The sequence below is a fragment of the Hemitrygon akajei genome, chromosome 31 (genome assembly GCF_048418815.1).
Source record: "Hemitrygon akajei chromosome 31, sHemAka1.3, whole genome shotgun sequence".
Taxonomy (NCBI): domain Eukaryota; kingdom Metazoa; phylum Chordata; class Chondrichthyes; order Myliobatiformes; family Dasyatidae; genus Hemitrygon; species Hemitrygon akajei.
The window spans coordinates 84,165-104,750 of record NC_133154.1 but is presented as its reverse complement, the minus strand read 5'-3'; the positions used below and the strand labels follow the sequence as shown (position 1 = coordinate 104,750).

The following is a 20,586-nucleotide window of genomic DNA, read 5'->3' as shown; positions in this document are numbered from 1 at the left end:
AGGACATCTTAGACAAACATAAAATTATGAAAGGGATAGATAAAATAGATGCAGGAAATTTGTTTCCACTAATAGGTGAGACTAGTACTAGGGGACATAGCCTCAAGATTTGGGAGAGTAGATTTAGGACGAAGATGAGGAGGAACTGCTTTTCCCAAAGAGTAGTGAATCTGTGGAATTCTCTGCCCAGTGATGCAGTGGAGGCTACCTCAGTAAATATACTTAAGACAAGGTTGGATAGATTTTTGCATTGTAGGGGAATTAAGGGTTATGGAGAAAAGGCAGGTAGGTGGAGATGAGCCCATAGCCAGACCAGCTATGATCTTATTGAATGGTGGAGCAGGCTCAACTGACCAGAAAGCCTACTCCTGCTCTATGTTCTTATGACTTATTTTATCATTAGTGGCCAAGTACTTTGAAATCTTAATAATCCTTAATAATAGGCCAACACTTTCCCAACCATTGAGATTAGGCTAACTAGCCTATAATTGCCTTTGTTTTACCTTCCTCCCTTCTTAAAGTGTGGAGAGACATTTGCATTCTTGCAGTGCTCCAGGAATGAATATTCGTATGGGAGAAAGCAACACCATGGAGAGGGATGAAATGGAAAGAGACAGTGAGAGTGACAGACTAAAGAGAGAGAGAGAAAAGGAGAGTGAAAGAGAGGAATGGAGAGAACGGATTGGAAGGAGGGTTAGAGATAAGGAGGGAGAGGGTTTACGGGAAAGGAGTTGAGAAGTAAAGGAGAATGGTGACAGGCAAACGAAGATGGTGTGGGTCTGGGGCCTTCACTGTGTGGTAGTGTGAGAGAAAGTGAGCGAGAGAGAGAACACGAGTGCACGCACTGTGTGTCTGCCTGTCTGTGTCTACACTCCAGCTGTGGCTTGCCAAAGTTTTAAACAGCTGCAAAATGGCCTCTGATCCATGAGTCCAAGTGTTCCATATGCTTTCTTTACCACCCATATTTCTTCTTCACTGGAATACATCTCCACTGAAATTAACAGTACACTTTAAACATCCTTTCAATATTCATCTTTTTAAATTTATTTTCTTTCCATCTTCCTTATTTCCCTCTCCACTTCAGCACACTCCAATTATTGAGCCTTTAAAAGGCTGTTTCTTTTATCCTCAAATCAGTCTATCTCAAACTGAATCTGAAACACACATCCATGTTGTCATCGCTTTTCCTCACAGGTGATAGAAGCAACACATGATCACTTGAGCCCTGCACGTCACAGAGGGAGTGGCATGTATGCACGCATCAGGGTCCTTGTCTCTACATGCCCTGCTGCACGCTTGGGCAGGTGAGTATGCACAGACAAGTACATACAGATACACAGACCAGGGTGTTTCAACTCGATTCATCAAACATGGACCAGAGTAGAAGGAGAAGACTGTTCCTCCCCCATACAGATACAAACCCACAACCCCTAACCTAGAAGTCACTAGTTCTCAGGGAAGGCTCCAGCAGTAAAAGACCTGGACTCGGGGCCACTGCCCAGCTCGGGGAGAACCTTCATGGAGAAATCAATGGCGGTCAGCCGCTGTGTGAAGGCTCCCAGAGAGATTACATTGATGTGAGGACTGAGGTAAACGGGTAGGTTATCCTGAGTGATTCCACCACTGGCTTCGATCAACAGCCCAGGGAACTCTTCCTTCAGGACCCTGGCCACTTCCTGCAATTCCTGTGTGGAGAAGTAGAGGTCAGCACTGAGTTCTAAATGTCCTTTCTACCACTTGTTACGAAGGATGAACAACTCTGATGGGCAGAAGGGTACAGAAATACAGAATGCCCATGTCCCTTCCCCCCCCTTTTGGAGAATCGCAAACCGTTACTATTTCGATGCTGCTAACGAGAGAGTAAGAGAGACAAAAGAAAACATGCCAGGACATCTGTTACTGATAACAGCCTGAGAGAGAGTTATGTTTATCCACCATGTTATGACTCCCGAAAGACTTATGGCTGTGGAGAGGGCTGTTTATGTGGTACCATCCTGCTCATTAGAATTCCTCAGTGGACAGCCAGAGTGGGCTGGTTTGATGGGTTAAGTCATTCAAACCTGATTGACACCTGAGATCCCGTGAGTGGGGATAAAAGTGAGGTCTGGGGTGACACCCCTCAGACACACCAGGAGACACACTAGTGAGCATCAGAAACCCACGAGAAAGTGTGGGGCATCGGGGACCGAACGGATTGGTCAATTTCACTCACAGTGGTTATAGCAAGGCCGGTGGGGGCTTGTGTGTGTGTCCACCCTTGCCTGGGTGACGAGTCCACCACAGAAGAACGGTCTAGCTAAAGGACAGAGGGGTCATACTTGAATGGCCACAACAACACATCGACGGATCAAGATCGTAAAGGAAGGTTTGCAAGACAATAGCTGTCACTGTTTGATCTCTCTCTTTCTCTCTCTCTCCAACAATTACAACACATCGACTAACAACTACCTCAGCCTGCATGAACTGAACTGAACTTTATACTTTCCCATGATAATTCATTATCCCCTAGACAACGATAGAGCTTGTTTATTATTGATTATTGTTATACCCACACTTTTAGGTTTAGTATTGCTAATGTGTATTATCTGTATATTTGCATTGATATTGATTTGTATATTTTACTAATAAACATTGTTGAAAATCGTACCACCAGACTCCAACGGATACTTCTATCTTTGCTGGTAAGACACCCAGTTATGGGGTACGTAACACACTTAACTCCTCTTTTGTGAATAACCTGCCCCTTTACATCTTTCTCCTCTCACTAGTGTTCTGATACTTGGGGGAAAGTAATTGTGACCACCCAGCTGATCTTTGCCACTCAGATAAACTCATTGACCCCCTTAGCTCTAGGGAAAACTGTCAGACCTAATTCAGTTGCTGTAACTAAAGCCCTCCAGTCCTAGTAACATACTGTATTTCTGCACCCCCTCTAACTGAATCACATCCTTCCAATAGCTGCATAGCCAGAACTACACATAACACTTCATGCAGCCTCAGCAGTATACTGTACTGCAAGTGCACGATGTCACAACTTCTGTACTGAGTCCACTGTCCGATGAAGGCAAGCGTGCCAAATATCATCATCACCATGAGACAGGCTCTCGCACACACACACACACACACACACACACACACACACACACACACACACACACACACACACACACACACACACACACACACACACACACACACACACACACACACACACACACACACACACACACACACAAAGTCCCACTGACCTGTGGAGGAAAGTTATCCAGCATCACGATGTCAGTTCCAGCCAGAGCAGCCTGGCGTGCCTCATCTAGTGAGCGAGCCTCCACCTCGATCTTGTTATAGATGCCTGCCATCACCCGGGCTTGTCTCACTCCCTGGGAATGCAGAGGAGAGGACAGTTTGTTAGATGCCCAGTCTAGTTCACATCTCCTCTCTTCCACTTTGAGCTCAACTGCCTGTAAACTAGTCACTACTCTTTCCTGCTCCATGTCACAGCAACACCCCTGGTTGTGTACCTATCCATCCGACTACAGTTACCTGAGTAGAGGGAACACCTAGAACCCTGCTTCAGGGGGAATGGAACCATCCAGCCCCAGGCTACCCCAGTAATGAGTAACATCAACTTGGTTTTCTGGAAAACATCCTGCCCCTGGTTACCAGGGTAAAGAATAGGATCTGCCAGCCCCTACTTAGTTACCCAGTTAACCAACCACAGCCTCCCAAGAGTACCTGGGCGAAGAGTCTACCAGCCACTGGTCCCCATTACCTGGCAACTTACGGTGCTACCTTTCCTGTTAACCGCAACAAGAAACATGTCTCCTTAGCTAACATGGTAAACATGGCACCTGCATCACAGCATACTGAATATTTTACAGTCTCACTCCCTCCCCAAGGGAAAAACAGCATAAACCCCATTTACCAGGGAAATAATGCATCCTGTTCCTAGTTACCTAGGTATCCTCTTGCCCAGACCACAGTTACAGAGAAAACTATCCCTCTGGAGCCCAATTGCCCAGCAACAAACTACCTAGGCTCCAGTTAGAGTGGAAACAGCCACACCCCATGCATAGTCAGATAACCAAACCCCTAGTCCCCAAGCAACGGCCTGTGACCCTGTTACCCAGGCAACCAAGCACTTATTTGTAGGTAAACAAGAATACAAACCCAGGCTCCGGGTTATCATGCCTAGACTCCAGTACAAAGGAAAAACAACCAGCCCCCCCTACCAGTTCAACAGTTACCGAGGCAACCAAACACACAGTCACCAGTTAACACCCATCACCAGTTACCTTAGCAATGTCGCCGACCACTGCCATGTGGTTGTCCTTGAGCATGATCAGGTCTCCGAGACTGTAGCGGTGGGTATCCACCCCGCCCACTACCATGGCATGTTTCTCCACCAGCCGAAAGCCAGGGGTAGTCTTGCGGGTGCCTGCCAGCCGCCCACCCCAACCTAGGGAGTATGCTAGCTCTTGGGCAGAGCGGCAGGAGGTAGCAATCCCACTGGCTCGTCCAAGAACATTGAGGGCAACTCTCTCGGCCAGCAGCAGGGCCCGTGCAGGACCCCAAATATGGGCCACAGTGCAGACAGGCTCCAGGTGCTCCCCGTCCTGCTTCAGCCAATGGAATCGACAACCAGTCTCTTGGAAGATGGCCTGAGCAAAGGGCGAACCAGCCAACACTCCAGGAGACTTGAGAAGGAGGGCAGCTCCCACTGACCTTTCCCCCACTACAGCCCCTGCCCAATCCAGCTGGTGAGAGTCCTCCAGCAACCACTGGCGTGCTAGGCAGCGCAGGGAATGAGGCGGCAAGAGATGAGCTGGGTCCATCATTGTTTCCATGGTTGATAAGCTCTGCGAAGTGTGGAGATAAGGGGTGTTAGAGGGTGTTGGCATTTTGTGGGTCGATGATTGGACACCAGATGTGTCCTATAGGTGAATGGAGGGAGAGGGAGAATTAAAAGGGGGTGGGAGATAGGGAGGCAATCTGTGTACCACCTAGGTACAGAGGGAGAGGGCAGGTTAAAGGATTTGGCATCAGTGCGGGAGCTCTGGGACCTTTTCCAGGTAGAGGAGGCCAAGCTGTTTAAACTGGATACAGCATGGGTGAGAGGAATGGTTACACCGGGAGTGGGCGCTTTGTATTTAATGTTTCAGTGGTATTTGAGTAATCTTATATATATGTATTGTTTGATTAAGCATCACTTGTTTAAATAATTAATTATAAGTTGTATGTAAAAATATATAAATTGCATTCATCACCATGCTTCGAAGCGATTCTGCACACCTCGCTTGAAGTAAAGATGAAATACATCCATATTCCTGGGTCTTCCTTTGAATTAATTTAATGTTTTAAGAACATAGAACATAGAAAACCTACCGCACAATACAGGCCCTTCGGCCCACAAAGCTGTGCCGAACATGTCCTTACCTTAGAACTACCTAGGCTTACCCATAGCCCTCCATTTTTCTAAACTCCATGTATACATCCAGGAGTCTCTTAAAAGACCCTGTCATTTCCTCCTCCACCACCGCTGCTGGCAGCCCATTCCATGCACTCATCACTCTCTGCATAAAAAACTTACCCCTGACATCTCCTCTGTACCTACCTCCAAGCACTTTAAAACTATGCCTTCTCATGCTAGCCATTTCAGCCCTGGGAAAAAGCCGCTGACTATCCACACATTTAATGCCTCTCATTATCTTGTACACCTCTATCAGGTCATCTCTCATTCTCCGTCGCAGAGTTCACTCAACCTATTCTCATAAGGCATGCTCCCCAATCCAGGCAACAACCTTGTAAGTCTTCTCTGCACCTTTCTATGGTTTCCACATCCTTCCTGTAGTGAGGTGACCAGAATTGAGCACAATACTCCAAGTGGGGTCTGACCAGGGTCCTATATAGCTGCAACATTACCTCTCGGTAATCCCACAATTGATGAAGGCCAATGCACCGTATGCCTTCTTAACTACAGAGTCAACCTGTGTAGCAGCTTTGAGTGTCCTATGGACTCGGACCCCAAGATCCCTCTGATCTTCCACACTACCAAGAGTCTTGCCATTAATAGTATATTCTGTCATCATATTTGACCTACCAAAATGAACTACCTCACACTTATTTGGGTTGAACTCTATCTGCCACTACTCAGCCCAGTTTTGCATCCTATCAGTTTTGCCCTCCACACTATCCACAACACCCACAACCTTTGTGTCATCAACGAATTTACAAACCCATCCCTCCACTTCATCATCCAGGTCATTTATAAAAATCACAAAGAGTAAGGGTCCCAGACCAGATCTCTGAGGCACACCATTGGTCACCACACTCCATGCAGAATATGACCCATCTATAACCACTCTTTGCTTTCTGTGGGCAAGCCAGTTCTGGATCCACAAAACAATGTCCCCTTGGATCCCATGCCTCCTTACTTTCTTAATAAGCCTTGCATGGAGTACCTTATCAAATGCCTTGCTAAAATCCACATACACTACATTTAAAACCCTAACCTTCATCAGTGTTTAGTCACATCCACAAAAAATTCAATCAGGCTCGTAAGGCACGACCTGCCTTTGAGAAAGCCATGCTGACTATTCCTAATCATATTATGCCTCTCCAAATGCTCATAAATCCTGCCTCTCAGGATCTTCAGAATCAAATTACCAACCAGTGAAGTAAGACTATCCCTATAGTTTCCTGGGCTATCCCTACTCCCTTTCTTGAATAAGGGAACAACATCCGCAACCCTCCAATCCTCCAGAACCTCTCCTGTCCTCATTGATGATGCAAAGATCATCGCCAGAGGCTCAGCAATCTCTTCCCTCACTTCCCACAGAGGCCTGGGATACATCCCGTTTGGTCCCGGTGACTTATCCAACTTGATGGTTTCCAAAAGTTCCAGCACATCCTCTTCCTCAATATCTACATGCTCAAGCTTTTCAGTCCACTGCAAGTCATCCCTACAATCGCCAGGATCCTTTTCCGTAGTGAATACTGAAGCAAAGTATTCATTAAGTACCTCTGCCATCTCCTCCAGTTCCATACACACTTTTCCACTGTCACACTTGATTGGTCCTATTCTCTCACCTCTTATCCTTTTGCTCTTCACATGCTTTTAGAATGCCTTTGGGATTTCCTTAACCTTGTCCACCAAGGCCTTCTTATGGCCCCTTCTGGCTCTCCTAATTTCATTCTTAAGCTCCTTCCTGCTAGCCTTAAAATCTTCTAGATCTCTATCATTATCTATTTTTGAACCTTTCATAAGCTCTTTTTTTCTTCTTGACTAGATTTACAACAGCCTTTGCACACCACGGTTCCTGTACCCTTCCATCCTTTTCCTGTCTCATTGGAATGTACCTATGCAGAACACCACGCAAATATCCCCTGAACATATGACATATTTCTGCCATACATTTCCCTGAGAACATCTGTCCCAATTTACGCTTCCAAGTTCCTGCCTGATAGCCTCATATTTCTCCTTGTTCCAATTAAACGTTTCCCTAACTTGTCTGTTCCTATCCCTCTCCAATGCTATGGTAAAGGAAATAGAATTGTGATCGCTATCTCCAAAATGCTCTCCCACTGAGAGACCTGACACCTGAACAGGTTCAGTTCCCAATACCAGATCAAGTACAGCCTCTCCTCTTGTAGGCTTATCTACATATGGTGTCAAGAAATCTTCCTGAAAACACCTAACAAACTCCACCCCACCTAATCCCCTCACTCTAGGGAGATGCCAATCAATATTTGGGAAATTAAAATCTCCCACCACAACAACACTGTTATTATTATTCCTTTCCAGAACCTGTCTCCCTATCTGCTCCTTGATGTCCCTGTTACTATTGGGTTGTCTATAAAAAAAAATCCAGTAGAGGTTTTGACCCCTTCCTATTCCTAACTTCCATCCACAGAGACTCTGTAGACAACCACTCCATGACTTCCTCCTTTTCTGCAGCCATGATATTATCTCTGATCAACAGTGCCACGCCCCCACCTCTTTTGCCTTACCCCCCCCCCCATCCTTTCTGAAACATCTAAAACTTGGCACTTGAAATAGCCACTCCTGCCCTGCACCATCCAAGTCTCTGTTAAGGCCACAGCATCATAGCTCCAAGTGCTGATCCACGCTCTAAGCTCATGCGCTTTATTCATAATACTCCTCGCATTAAAATAGACACATCTCAAACACCATCAGTCTGAGCTCGTCCCTTTTCTATCACCTGCCTATCTTCCCTTTTGCACTGTCTCCAAGCTTTCTCTATTTGAGAGCCAACCTCCCTTTCCTCCGTCACTTCAGTTCGGTCCCCACCCCCCAGCAATTATAGTTTAAACTCTCCCCAATAGCCTTTTGAAATTACAAAACATAATAGGAATTATTGAGATGAACCACCTGTGTCTCCATTGTACACAGAGGAGAGTCAGATGGGGTGGGAGATGGTTAGGGGAACACAGACATGACTTCTGGGTTCAGAGGGAAGAGGGAGAATTTGAGAGACTGGAGATATTGAGAGGACTCTGGTTGTGTATCCTGAGTACAGTTGGACGAGTGTAATGGTTAGAAGTGGAAGTTAGTAATGGGTCTAGATTCTGCCTGATGTGTATCTATGGCAGAGTCAGAGAGCGCGAGAGAGTGCGAAGAGTCGTGGTTACACGATCAGGAGAGGAGGGAATTTGAATTCAGGGTGAGGGGCGAGGGTTTGTCAGAGTCAGGTTAAAGGTGATAGAGAGTCAGCATCTAGGTGAGGGAGAGTGAGATGGAGTCGGGATGAGGGGGTGGGGTGCGGAGATCATGGTCAGGATGGAAGAGGGACAGTCAGATTCAGGATCAGGTGATGGGGAAGCAGTATGGATTTGGGGGATGGGTGAAAGAAAAATATTTAGGATAGGGGGTGCAGGGCTTCCCGAGTCAGGTGAGGGAGAGTCAGCGTCTAGATGAGGGAGAATGAGGGGGAGTCAAAGTTGGGTCAAGGATGTTACAGAGAGGAGAAAGAAAGAGTCGGGTTCAGAGAGAGATTAAGTGTAGAGACAGAGAGAGAGAAATGTGAAATAGATGCAAGAAGAACAAATGGCTGAGTAATGAGGGAGAGGCGAGGGCTGAAAGATCAACATGGAGGGGAGAGCAGTCTTGGGGGACTCACATCACATTGAACTGCAGTGTCTGGGCTCAGAATCTGGAACTCCCTTCAAGGCCCCCTCTTTGCTCCTGATCATGATTATGCCTCTACCTCTGTACCCTCACTCTGTACCTCAATTATGTTTTCTAGTCTATTTATTTATTGAGACACAACACAGAATAAATCCTTCTGGCCCTTTGAGCCATGCCACCCTGTAAATCCTGATTTAACCCTAGCTAATCCAGGACAATTTACAATGACTAACCTGTCAGTCCTGAGTGCAATGAATCCTAAAACATCTCTTTTAGTCCACTCCGGACTCTCTCTCTGATCCTGACATTCTCTCTCTCTCTCAAGTCCAAAACTCTCTTTCTAAGGACTCCCAGCAACCCAGCTGCTCTCTCTCTCCTTCTCTCACTTTCTAACACTGATTCTCTCGAGCTCTCTCATTTGCTCTGTCTAACACACACACACCTCCCCCCTCACTGACTCTCTCTTATCCAGACTCGCCTCTATCTTTGTGTGTTAGTTCTTACACCACACTGTCAAAGACAAACACTGCCCTGTTAATAAGAGGTTACAGAAGACCATAAGACGTCAGAGCAGAATTAGACCATTCAGTCCATGTAATTTGTTCCATCATCTGACTGTCTGATTTATTATCCCTCTCAATTTCATTCTCATTTGGCGTATCATTTGACACCCTTTACTGATCAAGAACCTATCACCCCCCTACTCTTTTTTAAAATGTCTGTAAACACACCTGCCAGTTATTTCATGCATATCCTGAGTACCCACCCTGGGATGCCGCCTGGTCCTGCAGCCTTGCGGCTGTCCATTCGTTGAAAACACCTGTATTCTTCAGCTTCAGAGATGACCAAAGTGCAGGTCACTTTGGCGGCTCCCCTCGGGGGCTTAGTGTTGGCGACATTGAACTGAGCATAAAAAAGATTTAGCTCATCTGGGAGAGGTAGCGATGTTGGCAGCACCACTGTGCTTAGCTTTGAAGTCTGCGATGATGTGCAGACCTTACCATAAGCTGCGTGTTTTGTTGGTGGAGCGTTGCGCCTGGATCTTGTTCCTGTTTTGTCGTTTCTCTGTCCTGATGACTTTGCTTAGATTGTAGCTGCATTTCTTGAGTTCCTGTTGGTTACTGGCAACGTAAGCTCTGTCTTGCATGGTTTGTGCAGCATGCATGGAACTGTTGATCCAGGGTTCCTGGTTTGGATAGACCCTGACCAATTTTTGGGGGACAATGTCCTCGATGCACTCTGGATGAAGCTCCTGACCCCTCCTGTGAACTCAGAGACATCCTTATCACAAAAGATGTCATCAAAGCAGTCCTGCAGCATGGAAATCAATTGGTTGGACCAACAGTGGATAGTTTTAACTATGGCCACCTCTTGTTTCAGTTTCTGCCTGTACATGGGCAGATGAAGATGAAGGGGTGATCCGACTTCCCAAACGGTAGACAGAGGAGCACTTGTAAGCGTTGCAGAAAATATGGTGCAGACAGCCCAGCGCATTTGTAGATGTGAACCCCACTATTCAGGACATTTACAGAGACAGGTGCGTGAAAGGGCCAAAGGATCATTGGGGACCTGAGTCACCCCAACCACAAACTGTTCCAGCTGCTACCATCCAGGAAATAGTACCGCAGCATTAAAGCCAGAACCAGCAGGCTCCAGAACAGCTTCTTCCACCAGGCCATCTGACTGATTAATTCACACTGATACAATTGTATTTCTATGCTATATTGACTGTCCTGTTGTACATACTATTTATTACAAGTTACTATAAATTGCACATTGTACATCTAGACGGAGACATAATGAAGATTTTTACTCATGTATGTGAAGGATGTAAGAAATAAAGTAAATTCAGATATATAGTAAATATAGACAATGATTGCCTGCATTGATGTTTGTGGCAATGAATTCCACAGACTCACCAGCTGTGGCTAAGGGAATTGCTCCCTATATTCAAAGTTTGTGCCTCTAGCCTTCGACTCCCCCACTTTTGGTAGCAGCTCAATATCCACTCAGTCGAGACCTCTCAGTACTCAATAGGTTTTAATGAGATTCCACCACTCCCATAACCCAACACTTCCTAGACCCATCACTCAACCTTTTGTACTCTAGCAAGTACAGTCCCAGAGCCATTAAACACCCCTCATACATTCACCCTTTCATTCTTGGGATCATGAAAATTCTCTTGACCCGGTCCAATGCCAGCAGATTATTTCTTAAATAAATTTCTAAAAACTATTAACAATACTCCAAATGTAGCATGAGTTGTGTCTGATAAACCTGCAGCATTACATCTGTGTTTTTATATTTTAGTCCTCTCTTAATTAACTTAATTTTGCAATTGGCTTTCTTACAAGTTAACCTTTAGGGAAACCAGTCCATTTGGACCTTTGATTTCTGAATTTGCTCCATTTAGAAAATAGTTTCCACCTTTATTCCTACTGCCAAAATGTATGAGCATACAATGTTGTGCCAACCATGTAACCTACTCTAGAAACTGCCTAGAATTTCCCTACCACATAGCTCTCCATTTTTCTAAGCTCCATGTACCTATCAAAGAGTCTCTTAAAAGACCCTATTGTATCCGCCTCCACCACTGTTGCTAACAGCACATTCCACGCACCCACCACTCTCTGCCTGAAAAACTTACCTCTGGCCTTGTACCTACTTCCAAGCACCTTAAAACTATGCTGCATCATGTTAACCATTTCAGCCCTGGGAAAAAGCCTCAGGCTATCTACACGTTCAATGTCTCTCATCACCTTATACACCTCTATTGGGTCACCTCTCATCCTCTCTCACTACACGGAGAAAAGGCCAAGTATAGTCAACCTATTCTCATAAGTATGCTCTCCAATCCAAGCAACATCCTTGTAAATCTCCTCTGCTCTTTCTAAGAAACATCTACATCCTTCCTGTAGTGAGGTGGCCAGAACTGAACACCATACTCCAAGCAGTGTCTAACTAAAGTCTTATGTAGCTGTAACATTAAATTGTGGCTCTTGAACTCAATCCCATGGTTGATCAAAGCCAAAACACCATAAGTCTTCTTAGCAACACTGTCAACCTGCACAGCAGCTTCGAGTGTCCTATGGACACGGACACCAAGATCTTGCTGATCCTCCACACTGCCAAGAGTCTTACCATTGATATTATATTCTGTCTTGACATTTGACCTGCCAAAATGAACCACTTCACGCTTATCTGGGTTGAACTCATCTGCCGCTTCTCAGCCCAATTCTGCATCCTATTGATGTCACACTGTAAACTTTGACAACCCTCCAGACTATCCACAACTGCGCCAACTTTTGTGTCAACAGCAGACTTACTAATCCACCCTTCTACTTCCTCATCCAGGTCATTTATAAAAATCATAAAGAGGAGGGGTCCCAGAACAGATCCCTGCAGAACACCACTGGTCACCGTCCTCCATGCAGAATACGAACCATCTACAACCACCCTTTGCCTTATGTGGTCAAGCCATTCCGGATCCACAAAGCAAGGTCTCCTTGGATTCCATGCGTCATTATTTTCTGATTGAGCCTCACATGGGAAACCTTATCAAACGCCTTACTGAAATCCATATGCACTACATCCACTGCACTACCTTAATCAATATTGCTACTTATTTATATTTGCAATAGCACAGTTTGTTATCTTCTGCACTCTGGTTGATCTTTCATTGATCCTGTTATATTTACTATTAAAAGATTTGCTGATCATGTCTGCAGGAAAATGAATCTCAGGACATAGTGACAGTCTGTGGTGACATATATGTACTCTGATAATAAAATTTCCTTTGAATTGAATTCCAACAGATTTGACAGGCAAGATTTCCCCTCATGGAAACCGTGTTAACTTTGGCCTATTTTATCATGTGTCTCCAAGTACCCCAAAACCTTGTAGACAATAATGACATTGTGACAAGCTGACAACTTGCCAGCCACTGATGTCAGGCTAACTGTCCTATAATTTCCTGCCTTTTGGTCGTTTCCCTCTTCTGAAGTGGGTGACATTTGGAATTTTCCAGTCCTCCAGAACCATTACAGAATCCAATAATTTTTGTAAAATCACAACTAATGTAACCGCACTCTCTGCAGCCATCTCTTTGAGTAAAGTGGGGTGGAGTCCATCTGGTCCTCTCTCTCAACACCTAATTCCTTCTTGAACCTCATCTTTCAATCCCTACTCCGCCTCTTTATCTCCGTCTATGAAATGATGCAGAGTTGGTTTCAACATTTAAGAGAAATTTGGATAGAAACATCTTTTTTAGATTTGTTTTTAGAGAATTGTTTAATGTATTTTTTGCAGCTAGTGGATAAATATATATCTAACACACAATTTTTTAGATATTTACAAGTTAGGAATTTTTAATGAGATTTATTTGCTCATTTACTAAATATGATAGATGTTATTTTTCAGCTTAAACCATCTCAAAAAGGATTGATAGCCATTATATATAAACGGCTTATGAATTACAAATTATGTCTAATGAGAAGGTTAAATGTGCTTGGAATTGGAACTTCGGGAGTCACTTTCAGATGATCAATAGAATAAAATTTATCATTTAGTCAACAATTCATCCATCTGCGCCCGTCACTCCTTGATTCAGTTCAAGGTAGTGCACAGGGCGCATATGTCAAAAGATAAACTAGCACATATTTTTTTCTAATATAAATCCCACCTGTGATAGATGTAATGCTGCGGTGGCTACCTTAACTCATATGTTTTGGTCTTGTATAAAATTAAATAATTTTTGAAGATGTTTTTAGAATGTTATCCAAAGTCATAGGTTTGGACCTACAACCTAATTCACTTACAACAATTTTTGAGATCACTCTGAAGGAAGCAGGAAATATTTCTGCTTCCGCTCAACGTATTATAGCTTTTTCAACTTTATTGGCTAGGAGAGCTATTTTGTTGTATTGGAAAGATCCTAATCCACCTACTGTTTTTTTTTTTGGCTCTCCTCCATTATGTCGTGTTTAAGCTTGGAGAAAATTAGAAGTCAGACGTTGATACATCTTATGAATTTGAGCAAACCTGGTGACTTTTCATATGATTCAAATTTTCTTCTTTTTTACTTTTTTTGGTAATCTTCTTTCTTCTTCTCTGTGACTTTTCAAATGGAATGCCCAGTCTTTTTTTTTTTGTTTTAGGTTAGCTTAGTGGGTTTTTTTTTCTCTTAATAATGGTAATTTTTGATATTTTTTTGAACTGTTAAGAGGAATTGTGACTCCTTTTATATATTAGCTCAATATTATACTATATATGACTTTGACAGTTGTACACTCCTTTTTTGTTGTTTGTACTTCTATTGGAATATGTATTTGATATAACCTCATCTGATTTGTATTTGTCTTTATAAATTTTTAAATCAATAAAAATAGATTAAAAATGAAATGGATAGGAACATGGATGGGTTTGGGTCAATGGGACTAGGCAAACTAATAGTTTGGCTCAGAGCAGATGGGTTGAAGGACTTCTTTCTGTGCTGCAGTATTCTACAACTCTACGAAGTTGGGAGTGATGCCTTGATAAGCCAGACATTCCCCCTCACCCAGAGGCCCCAAGTCCTCAAGCCCCTTTGCTGGGAACAACAGAGGAGGGAAAAGGAGTGTGAAAAGGTGGCTGGACTGCAAAGAAATTGGTAGGAGAGTGAGGGAGGGATAGAGAGAAACAGAGGGAAGGAATGGAGAGTGATATAAAGTGAGGGACAGAGAAAGAAACAGACAGCAAAGATGATGATAGAGAGGTAAAGAGAGGCACACACAGAGCAAATGACCAAAGAGAAAAAACACAGATGGAAGGTGGGGAAGTTAGTATGTGTGTGCCCCCAGGGCCTGATGGGAATATACCCCAGGTTATTGGGAGAGGCAAGGAGAAGAGATTGTGGGGGCCTTAGCCAACATCTTTGTATCCTCTCTAGCCACATGCAAGTTCCCAGTTCCTGGAGGACTGGTGGATAGCTAAAGTTGTTCCATCATTCAAGAAGGGAGCAAGGGATAATCCTGGAAAGGATAGACTGGTGAGTCTCAAGTCAGTGATAGAGTGAAGTGTGAAGAAGAGACAGTACACCATTAAGGACAAGATCTTTAACAGTGTTAATGAGCAAAGGGATCTTGGGGTTCATAGCTCCTTGAAAGCGGCTCAACAGATTGATAGTGCGGTTAAGAAGGCATAGAGTTGTAGAGAAGTACAGCACAGAAATAGGCCCTTCAGCCCATCTTATCTATGTCAGAAACCATTTTGCAGCAGACTGAAGGAGAGAACTGATAGGTTTATAAGATTATGAGAGGCATAGACAGACAGCATCTTTTTCCTAGAATTGAAATATATATTATTGGGGATAATGCATTTAATGTGAAAGGGATTTTAAAGGAGATGTGAGGGGCAAGTTTTTAAAAAAAAACACATAGCTTGAGTAGTGAATGCCTGGTTACTGGTAGAGATATGAGAGAATTTCAAGAGAGACAGATAGGCAGATGAACGTGAGGGAAATGGAAGGACATGGACATTTTGTAAGCAGAAATGATTAGCATATTTCACCATTTGTTTCTAATTTAATTGATTTGGCACAACATGTGGGCTGAAGGGTCTGTTCCTGAGCTATACCTCAACTATCAAATTCTCCTCATATGTTAACCCTTTCACTCCTGAAATCTTGTGAATCTCACTTAACCTGAACAAATGCCAGGATGTTCTTTCTGAGATAATGGGCTCAAAGCTGCCTCAATACTTCAGATACTGTCTCACTGATGCTTTACATTACATCTCTCCCTTTCTCTCCCCCTCACTCTAACCCTGATTGTCTCTGAAACATTGACACACTACAGCCCCTACTCTGCCTGTGTGTGTGAAATATTGACATAGTTAAGCATTGCACTGATGATATGGAGTGTAAATAGTCCTTGATGTCCACAGACAACTTCTGAAACAGTGAGAGAAAGATTCTTGAAGATTCCCAAATGAGCTCTCCAGCCTTTGCAGAGGGAATTCCAATCCTCTGTCCTGGGAGCAGGGGAATAGGAGTGTGTGTGAGGGGGGAGGGAGCAGGTTCAAAGAAAGGGACTGAAATTGGTGAGAGCATGAGAGAAACAGTGAAACAGGAGAAAGAGGGAGGTGGAGAGTTATACGCCTGTCTAATCTGTAATCACTCTCCCTCCCTGTGTGCCTCACTCTCCTTTGCTGTCTGTCTCTCTCCTTACAGTAATTCTCTCAAGATCTCTTTCCTTCTTTCTGACTTACCCTGACTCTCTCTCAAACTCAATTCCCTCTCGAACCTGATCTCCCATGACACACTCCAACCCCCACTTCACCTCTCTATCTCTATCTGTGAAATGTTGCACCACACTACCACAGATAAACACTGCTTTGGTGATAAACAGAGGGTAAATGGTGTCTCCTCTGTGTCCAGTCAGCTTCTAAAACAGTATCAGCTGAGAGCAAGATTCTAAGAGGATCCCAGACCTCCTCCTTTACACAGGGTATTCCAATTATTTGTCATTGGAATAGGGAAGTACGAGAAACAGAAATTTACAGCACTTTGGCCCACTATGTTGTGCCGACCAAGTAGCATACTCTAGAAACGACCTAGAATTCCTTACCGCACAACCCTCTGTTTTTCTAAGCTCCATGTACCTATCTAAGAGTCTCTTAAAAGATCCTATTGTATCCACCTCTACCACCTTCACTGGCAGTGCATTCCACACACCTAACTACCTCTGAAATCCTCCCTGTACCTACTTCCAAGCACCTTAAAACTATGCCCCCTTGTATTAGCCATTTCAGCTCTGGCTATCCACACGATCAATGTCTCTCATCATCTTATATGCTTCTATCAGATCACCTATCATCCGCCATTGCTCCAAGGAGAAAAGGCCAAATTCATTCAACTTATTCTCATAAGGCATGCTCTCCAATCCAGGCAACATCCTTGTACATCTTCTCTACACTCTCTCTATAGTATCCACATTCTTCCTGCAGTGAGAATACCAGAATTGAACGTAGTACTCTGTGGGATCTAAGACCTAAGGAGAGTTGAATGAGGGGAGAGAGAGTAGGGCATGTGTGGGAGCCAGAAATCATGAGACCAGGAGAGAAAGAGAATGAAAATGAGGAAGCAAGTGGGGAGACGGGAGAGTCGGGCCAAAAGTGAAAGCTAAACAGGAAGGAAGAGAAACTAGAGAGGAGAGAAGTGGGGCAGAATTCAAGAAAGGGAGGAGTGGGGGAATTAGAAAGACAAAAAGGAAGATTGACAGATAGAAAAGGAGAGAGAGCAGTCAGATTGAGAAAGCAAGCAGGGGTGGTACAGAGAATGAGTGAAACACTTCTCTGACACTTATGTTCTTTCCCTGATTCTTTCTCTTCACCCCGTGTATCTCTCTAATCTCAACTGACTCTTGAACCCTGACACACCACAACCTCCTACTCTGCCTCGCTACAAGAAAACAAAGAGACAGAAAGAAAAATGAAGTGGTGCACTAAACCACCACAGATAAACAACTGGTGACATGGATATGTAAGGGTCCAGGATAAACTTCTGAGGCTGTTTTGCCTGAGGGAAATATTCCCAGAGGAGCCCAGATCTAATCCCTAACATTGGGAATTCCAATCCTGTCCTGGAAGTAGGTGTGTGGAGCAACAAGGGAGAGTGAGAGAGAAAGAGGAAACATTAGATGTATATCTCTGTCCAAACTGGCATCTCTCGTCTGTCTCTAACCCCAAATCCCAACTCTCTCTCTCACCTCTCTTTTGCTATCCCTGATTTGCTCTCTTTATTTCTGACACTCTCTAACTCCTCCCCTGATTCCCCCCAATCATAATTCCCTCCATTCTATCTCTATTTGTGAAGTGTTGCAGATTGCAGCTTAAACAAACACTATCCCAGTGATAAGAGGGCAAAGGCCTTCGCTTTGCTGTGTCCACTGTCAATGATTGAGGCAGTGGTGACTGTGGGATAGATTCCAGGTTCAGTCATATTCCTCCTCCCACAGAGACCCATTGAGATTTCATTATTTCGGGCCAAGGATGTGGGGGGGGGGGGCTGTGGTGGAGGGATTAGGAAGAAAGGAGTTAGGAGAGTGAGGCAGAAATGGAGTGAGGTAGGATGGAGTAAGAGAAACGAAGGTTCGTGGGTTCCAGGTATGCTGGGAAGGGAAGTGGAAAGTAGAAAGTGGAAGAAAGGTGGGGGGGGGGGGGTTGGAAATAGTGAGAATGGGGTGAGAGAGAGAAATATAGTCCCAAATAAGTAGGTCAGATGGGAGAAAGAAGGCTGACAGAGAATAAAGAGAAGTAAAGGGTCACTCTCGGAGAACACAGATTTTTACATCCGACCACTGATTCCTGCCTCGTGTTCTGTAGCCTGGCGGTGTTTTTGCGGCTTCTAAACCTCTGTGTGGAATATAGCTGGGTCCAACACCAACTCACTAAACCTCTCTCTCTCTCCCTCCCCCTCCCTACCAACCGAGCTTCTCTGTAACGTTGTTTTTATTTTCACTGCCTGAACATAACTATCACAGATGGGGGATGGGGGAATGGGGGATGGGAGGGCGCGCGAGGGCCGAAGAGGATTGTAGAGACACTCTGTACAACGAACTCACTTCGAAAAAACTCCTTGCTGCCGGTCCTGGCCCTCCCAATAATTCCTCGCCTTCAAAGTTCAAAGTCCATCCATTATCAAAGTTAAACTTCGCTCTGTACCCTCACCATGTCCTCCAATTCCAACTGTTCTCTGGTTTCTAATAATCTAACCTGGAATATATCTCTCTGACCAACACGGACTGTCACCTGCTCTCACCCCCATCTTTTACCCTCTCTAAAACCGATTCGCTTGAAAGCTCTTTTCCGTGCTCTGACTCTGTCGTCCTAAACGTGAATATCTGCATCCTTGTCACCACGACTCACCGAATCTCTCTCTACTCTCTCGAGCCTCTCTACCGTTACACTCTCCAAAGCACAACTCTCTGTCGGTGAAGTGTTGCGCCACATTACCATAGATAAACACTGCTCTGATGATTAGCAGAGTGTCTACTGAGCGAATGAATCCCAGAGGAGCCCAAGATCTCCTTTCCGGAACTCCAATCCACTGAGCCAGGGAGAGGAGAGTCGGGGCATGTGAGTGTTCAGAGAGTAGCGCAAAAATAAGGGCCAGAGAGGGAGACAATGAAGGGCGAAAAGTGGGAGAAAGAGAGAGACTGTGAGAGTGGCGGCGAAAGAGGAGATAAACGGGGAATGTGAAAACTAGGGGTGAGAGGAGTTAAAGAAATTGAATGGGACTGGGCGAGAGAGCGAAAAAGGAGTGGGACAGATTGAGATAATCATATTGGGTGAGCAGGCCTGTGAGAGACACGGTGATGGAAAATGGAGGAAGCGAATTTGGAAGGGCGGGAGAGGAGAGTGAACAAGTCTTAACTCACCTCACACTGCAGGAAAGGCTCCCGATTTCGGCAGTGTAAGCTCTCTTTATACCAGACTCCTAACCCTCCTTCTAACTCCTCCTACTCGTGCTGAACCGTGGCAGCAGGCTCCAATTTCTCTTCTGACACGCCCTAAAACCTGAAACTTCCACCACCCCGCCCTATGAATGATTTGCTAACGCAAACTCTCTCCATCTTATACCCGTCCATTACCCATCTAACGCCGAATATGTCTCACTCTTTCAGTTTACCTCCACCCCAGCGGTTCCTTTCTCTATCTGTTGGGGGGGGGGGGGGGGGGGGGGGGGGCAGGGGAAGACACCGAATTGATGCCTTTGTGCTACAGAAACGTGAAAGAAGAGCTGGCCAAAGCTGGTGAAAAAGGGGCACGAGCGAGGATAACAATAGAGCAGCAGCAATGCCTGGAGTTTCTTCGAATAATTTAAAGGCACAGGATCGGTTCATCCCAAAGAAGCATTCTAAAGGGAGGATGAGGCGACCTTAGATGTCAAGGGAAGTCAAATGCAGCATGAAACCAATAGAGAAAGCATACAATAGATAGAAAAGAGGGGAGCCAGCGGATTTGGAAAGTTTAGCACACAACAACAGGCAACTAAGAACAAAAGGTAATGAAGTCAATTTGCCAAAGAGGATACTAAAGTTTTTTTTTCAGATTGATAAGGAGTAAAAGAAAGGCAAGTGTTGGACTGCTGGAATATGACACTACAGTGGGAGTAACATGCACAAAATGATGGAGAAACTCAGAAGGTCAGGGGGCATCTATGGACATTTCAGGTCCAGACTTTCTAACAGGCCGAAGAGAGGAAATTATAGGCCAGTTACCCTGACTTCAGTGGTGGTAAGATGTTAGAGTCCATTATTCAGGATAATGTTTTGGGGTATTTGTATCAATATGTTAAAATAGGCCGAAGTCAGCATGGTATCCTTAAGAGGAAATCTTTTTTAAAGGAAGTAATAGGCAGGATAGACAATGGCCAGTCAGTGGATGTTATTTGCTTTTGA

At 44.6% G+C, this 20,586-nt stretch overlaps 1 protein-coding gene across 1 annotated transcript; it reads right to left on the bottom strand.

Moving 5' to 3' along the window:
• Positions 1-1,020: 1,020 nt before the first annotated feature.
• On the bottom strand, positions 1,021-19,698 carry LOC140719365 (nicotinate-nucleotide pyrophosphorylase [carboxylating]-like). The gene is made up of 4 exons (XM_073033958.1): positions 19,564-19,698; positions 4,296-4,859; positions 3,249-3,380; positions 1,021-1,685 (listed from the first exon to the last, which is right to left on the bottom strand). Exons 2-4 carry the CDS (start codon positions 4,845-4,847, stop codon positions 1,446-1,448), a joined length of 924 nt encoding a protein of 307 aa, XP_072890059.1. The 5' UTR covers positions 4,848-4,859; positions 19,564-19,698; the 3' UTR covers positions 1,021-1,445.
• Positions 19,699-20,586: the final 888 nt, after the last annotated feature.

Bases quoted from the DNA above. Each gene is read 5' to 3' on its own strand.
- LOC140719365 (XM_073033958.1), bottom strand. From the start codon at position 4,847: ATGGAAACAATGATGGACCCAGCTCATCTCTTGCCGCCTCATTCCCTG. The intron at 3,381-4,295 runs GTAACTGGTGAT...CTGCATTCCCAG, and splicing joins TGGTCGGCGACATTGCTAAG to GGAGTGAGACAAGCCCGGGT. The intron at 1,686-3,248 runs GTCAGTGGGACT...TTCTCCACACAG, and splicing joins TGGATAACTTTCCTCCACAG to GAATTGCAGGAAGTGGCCAG.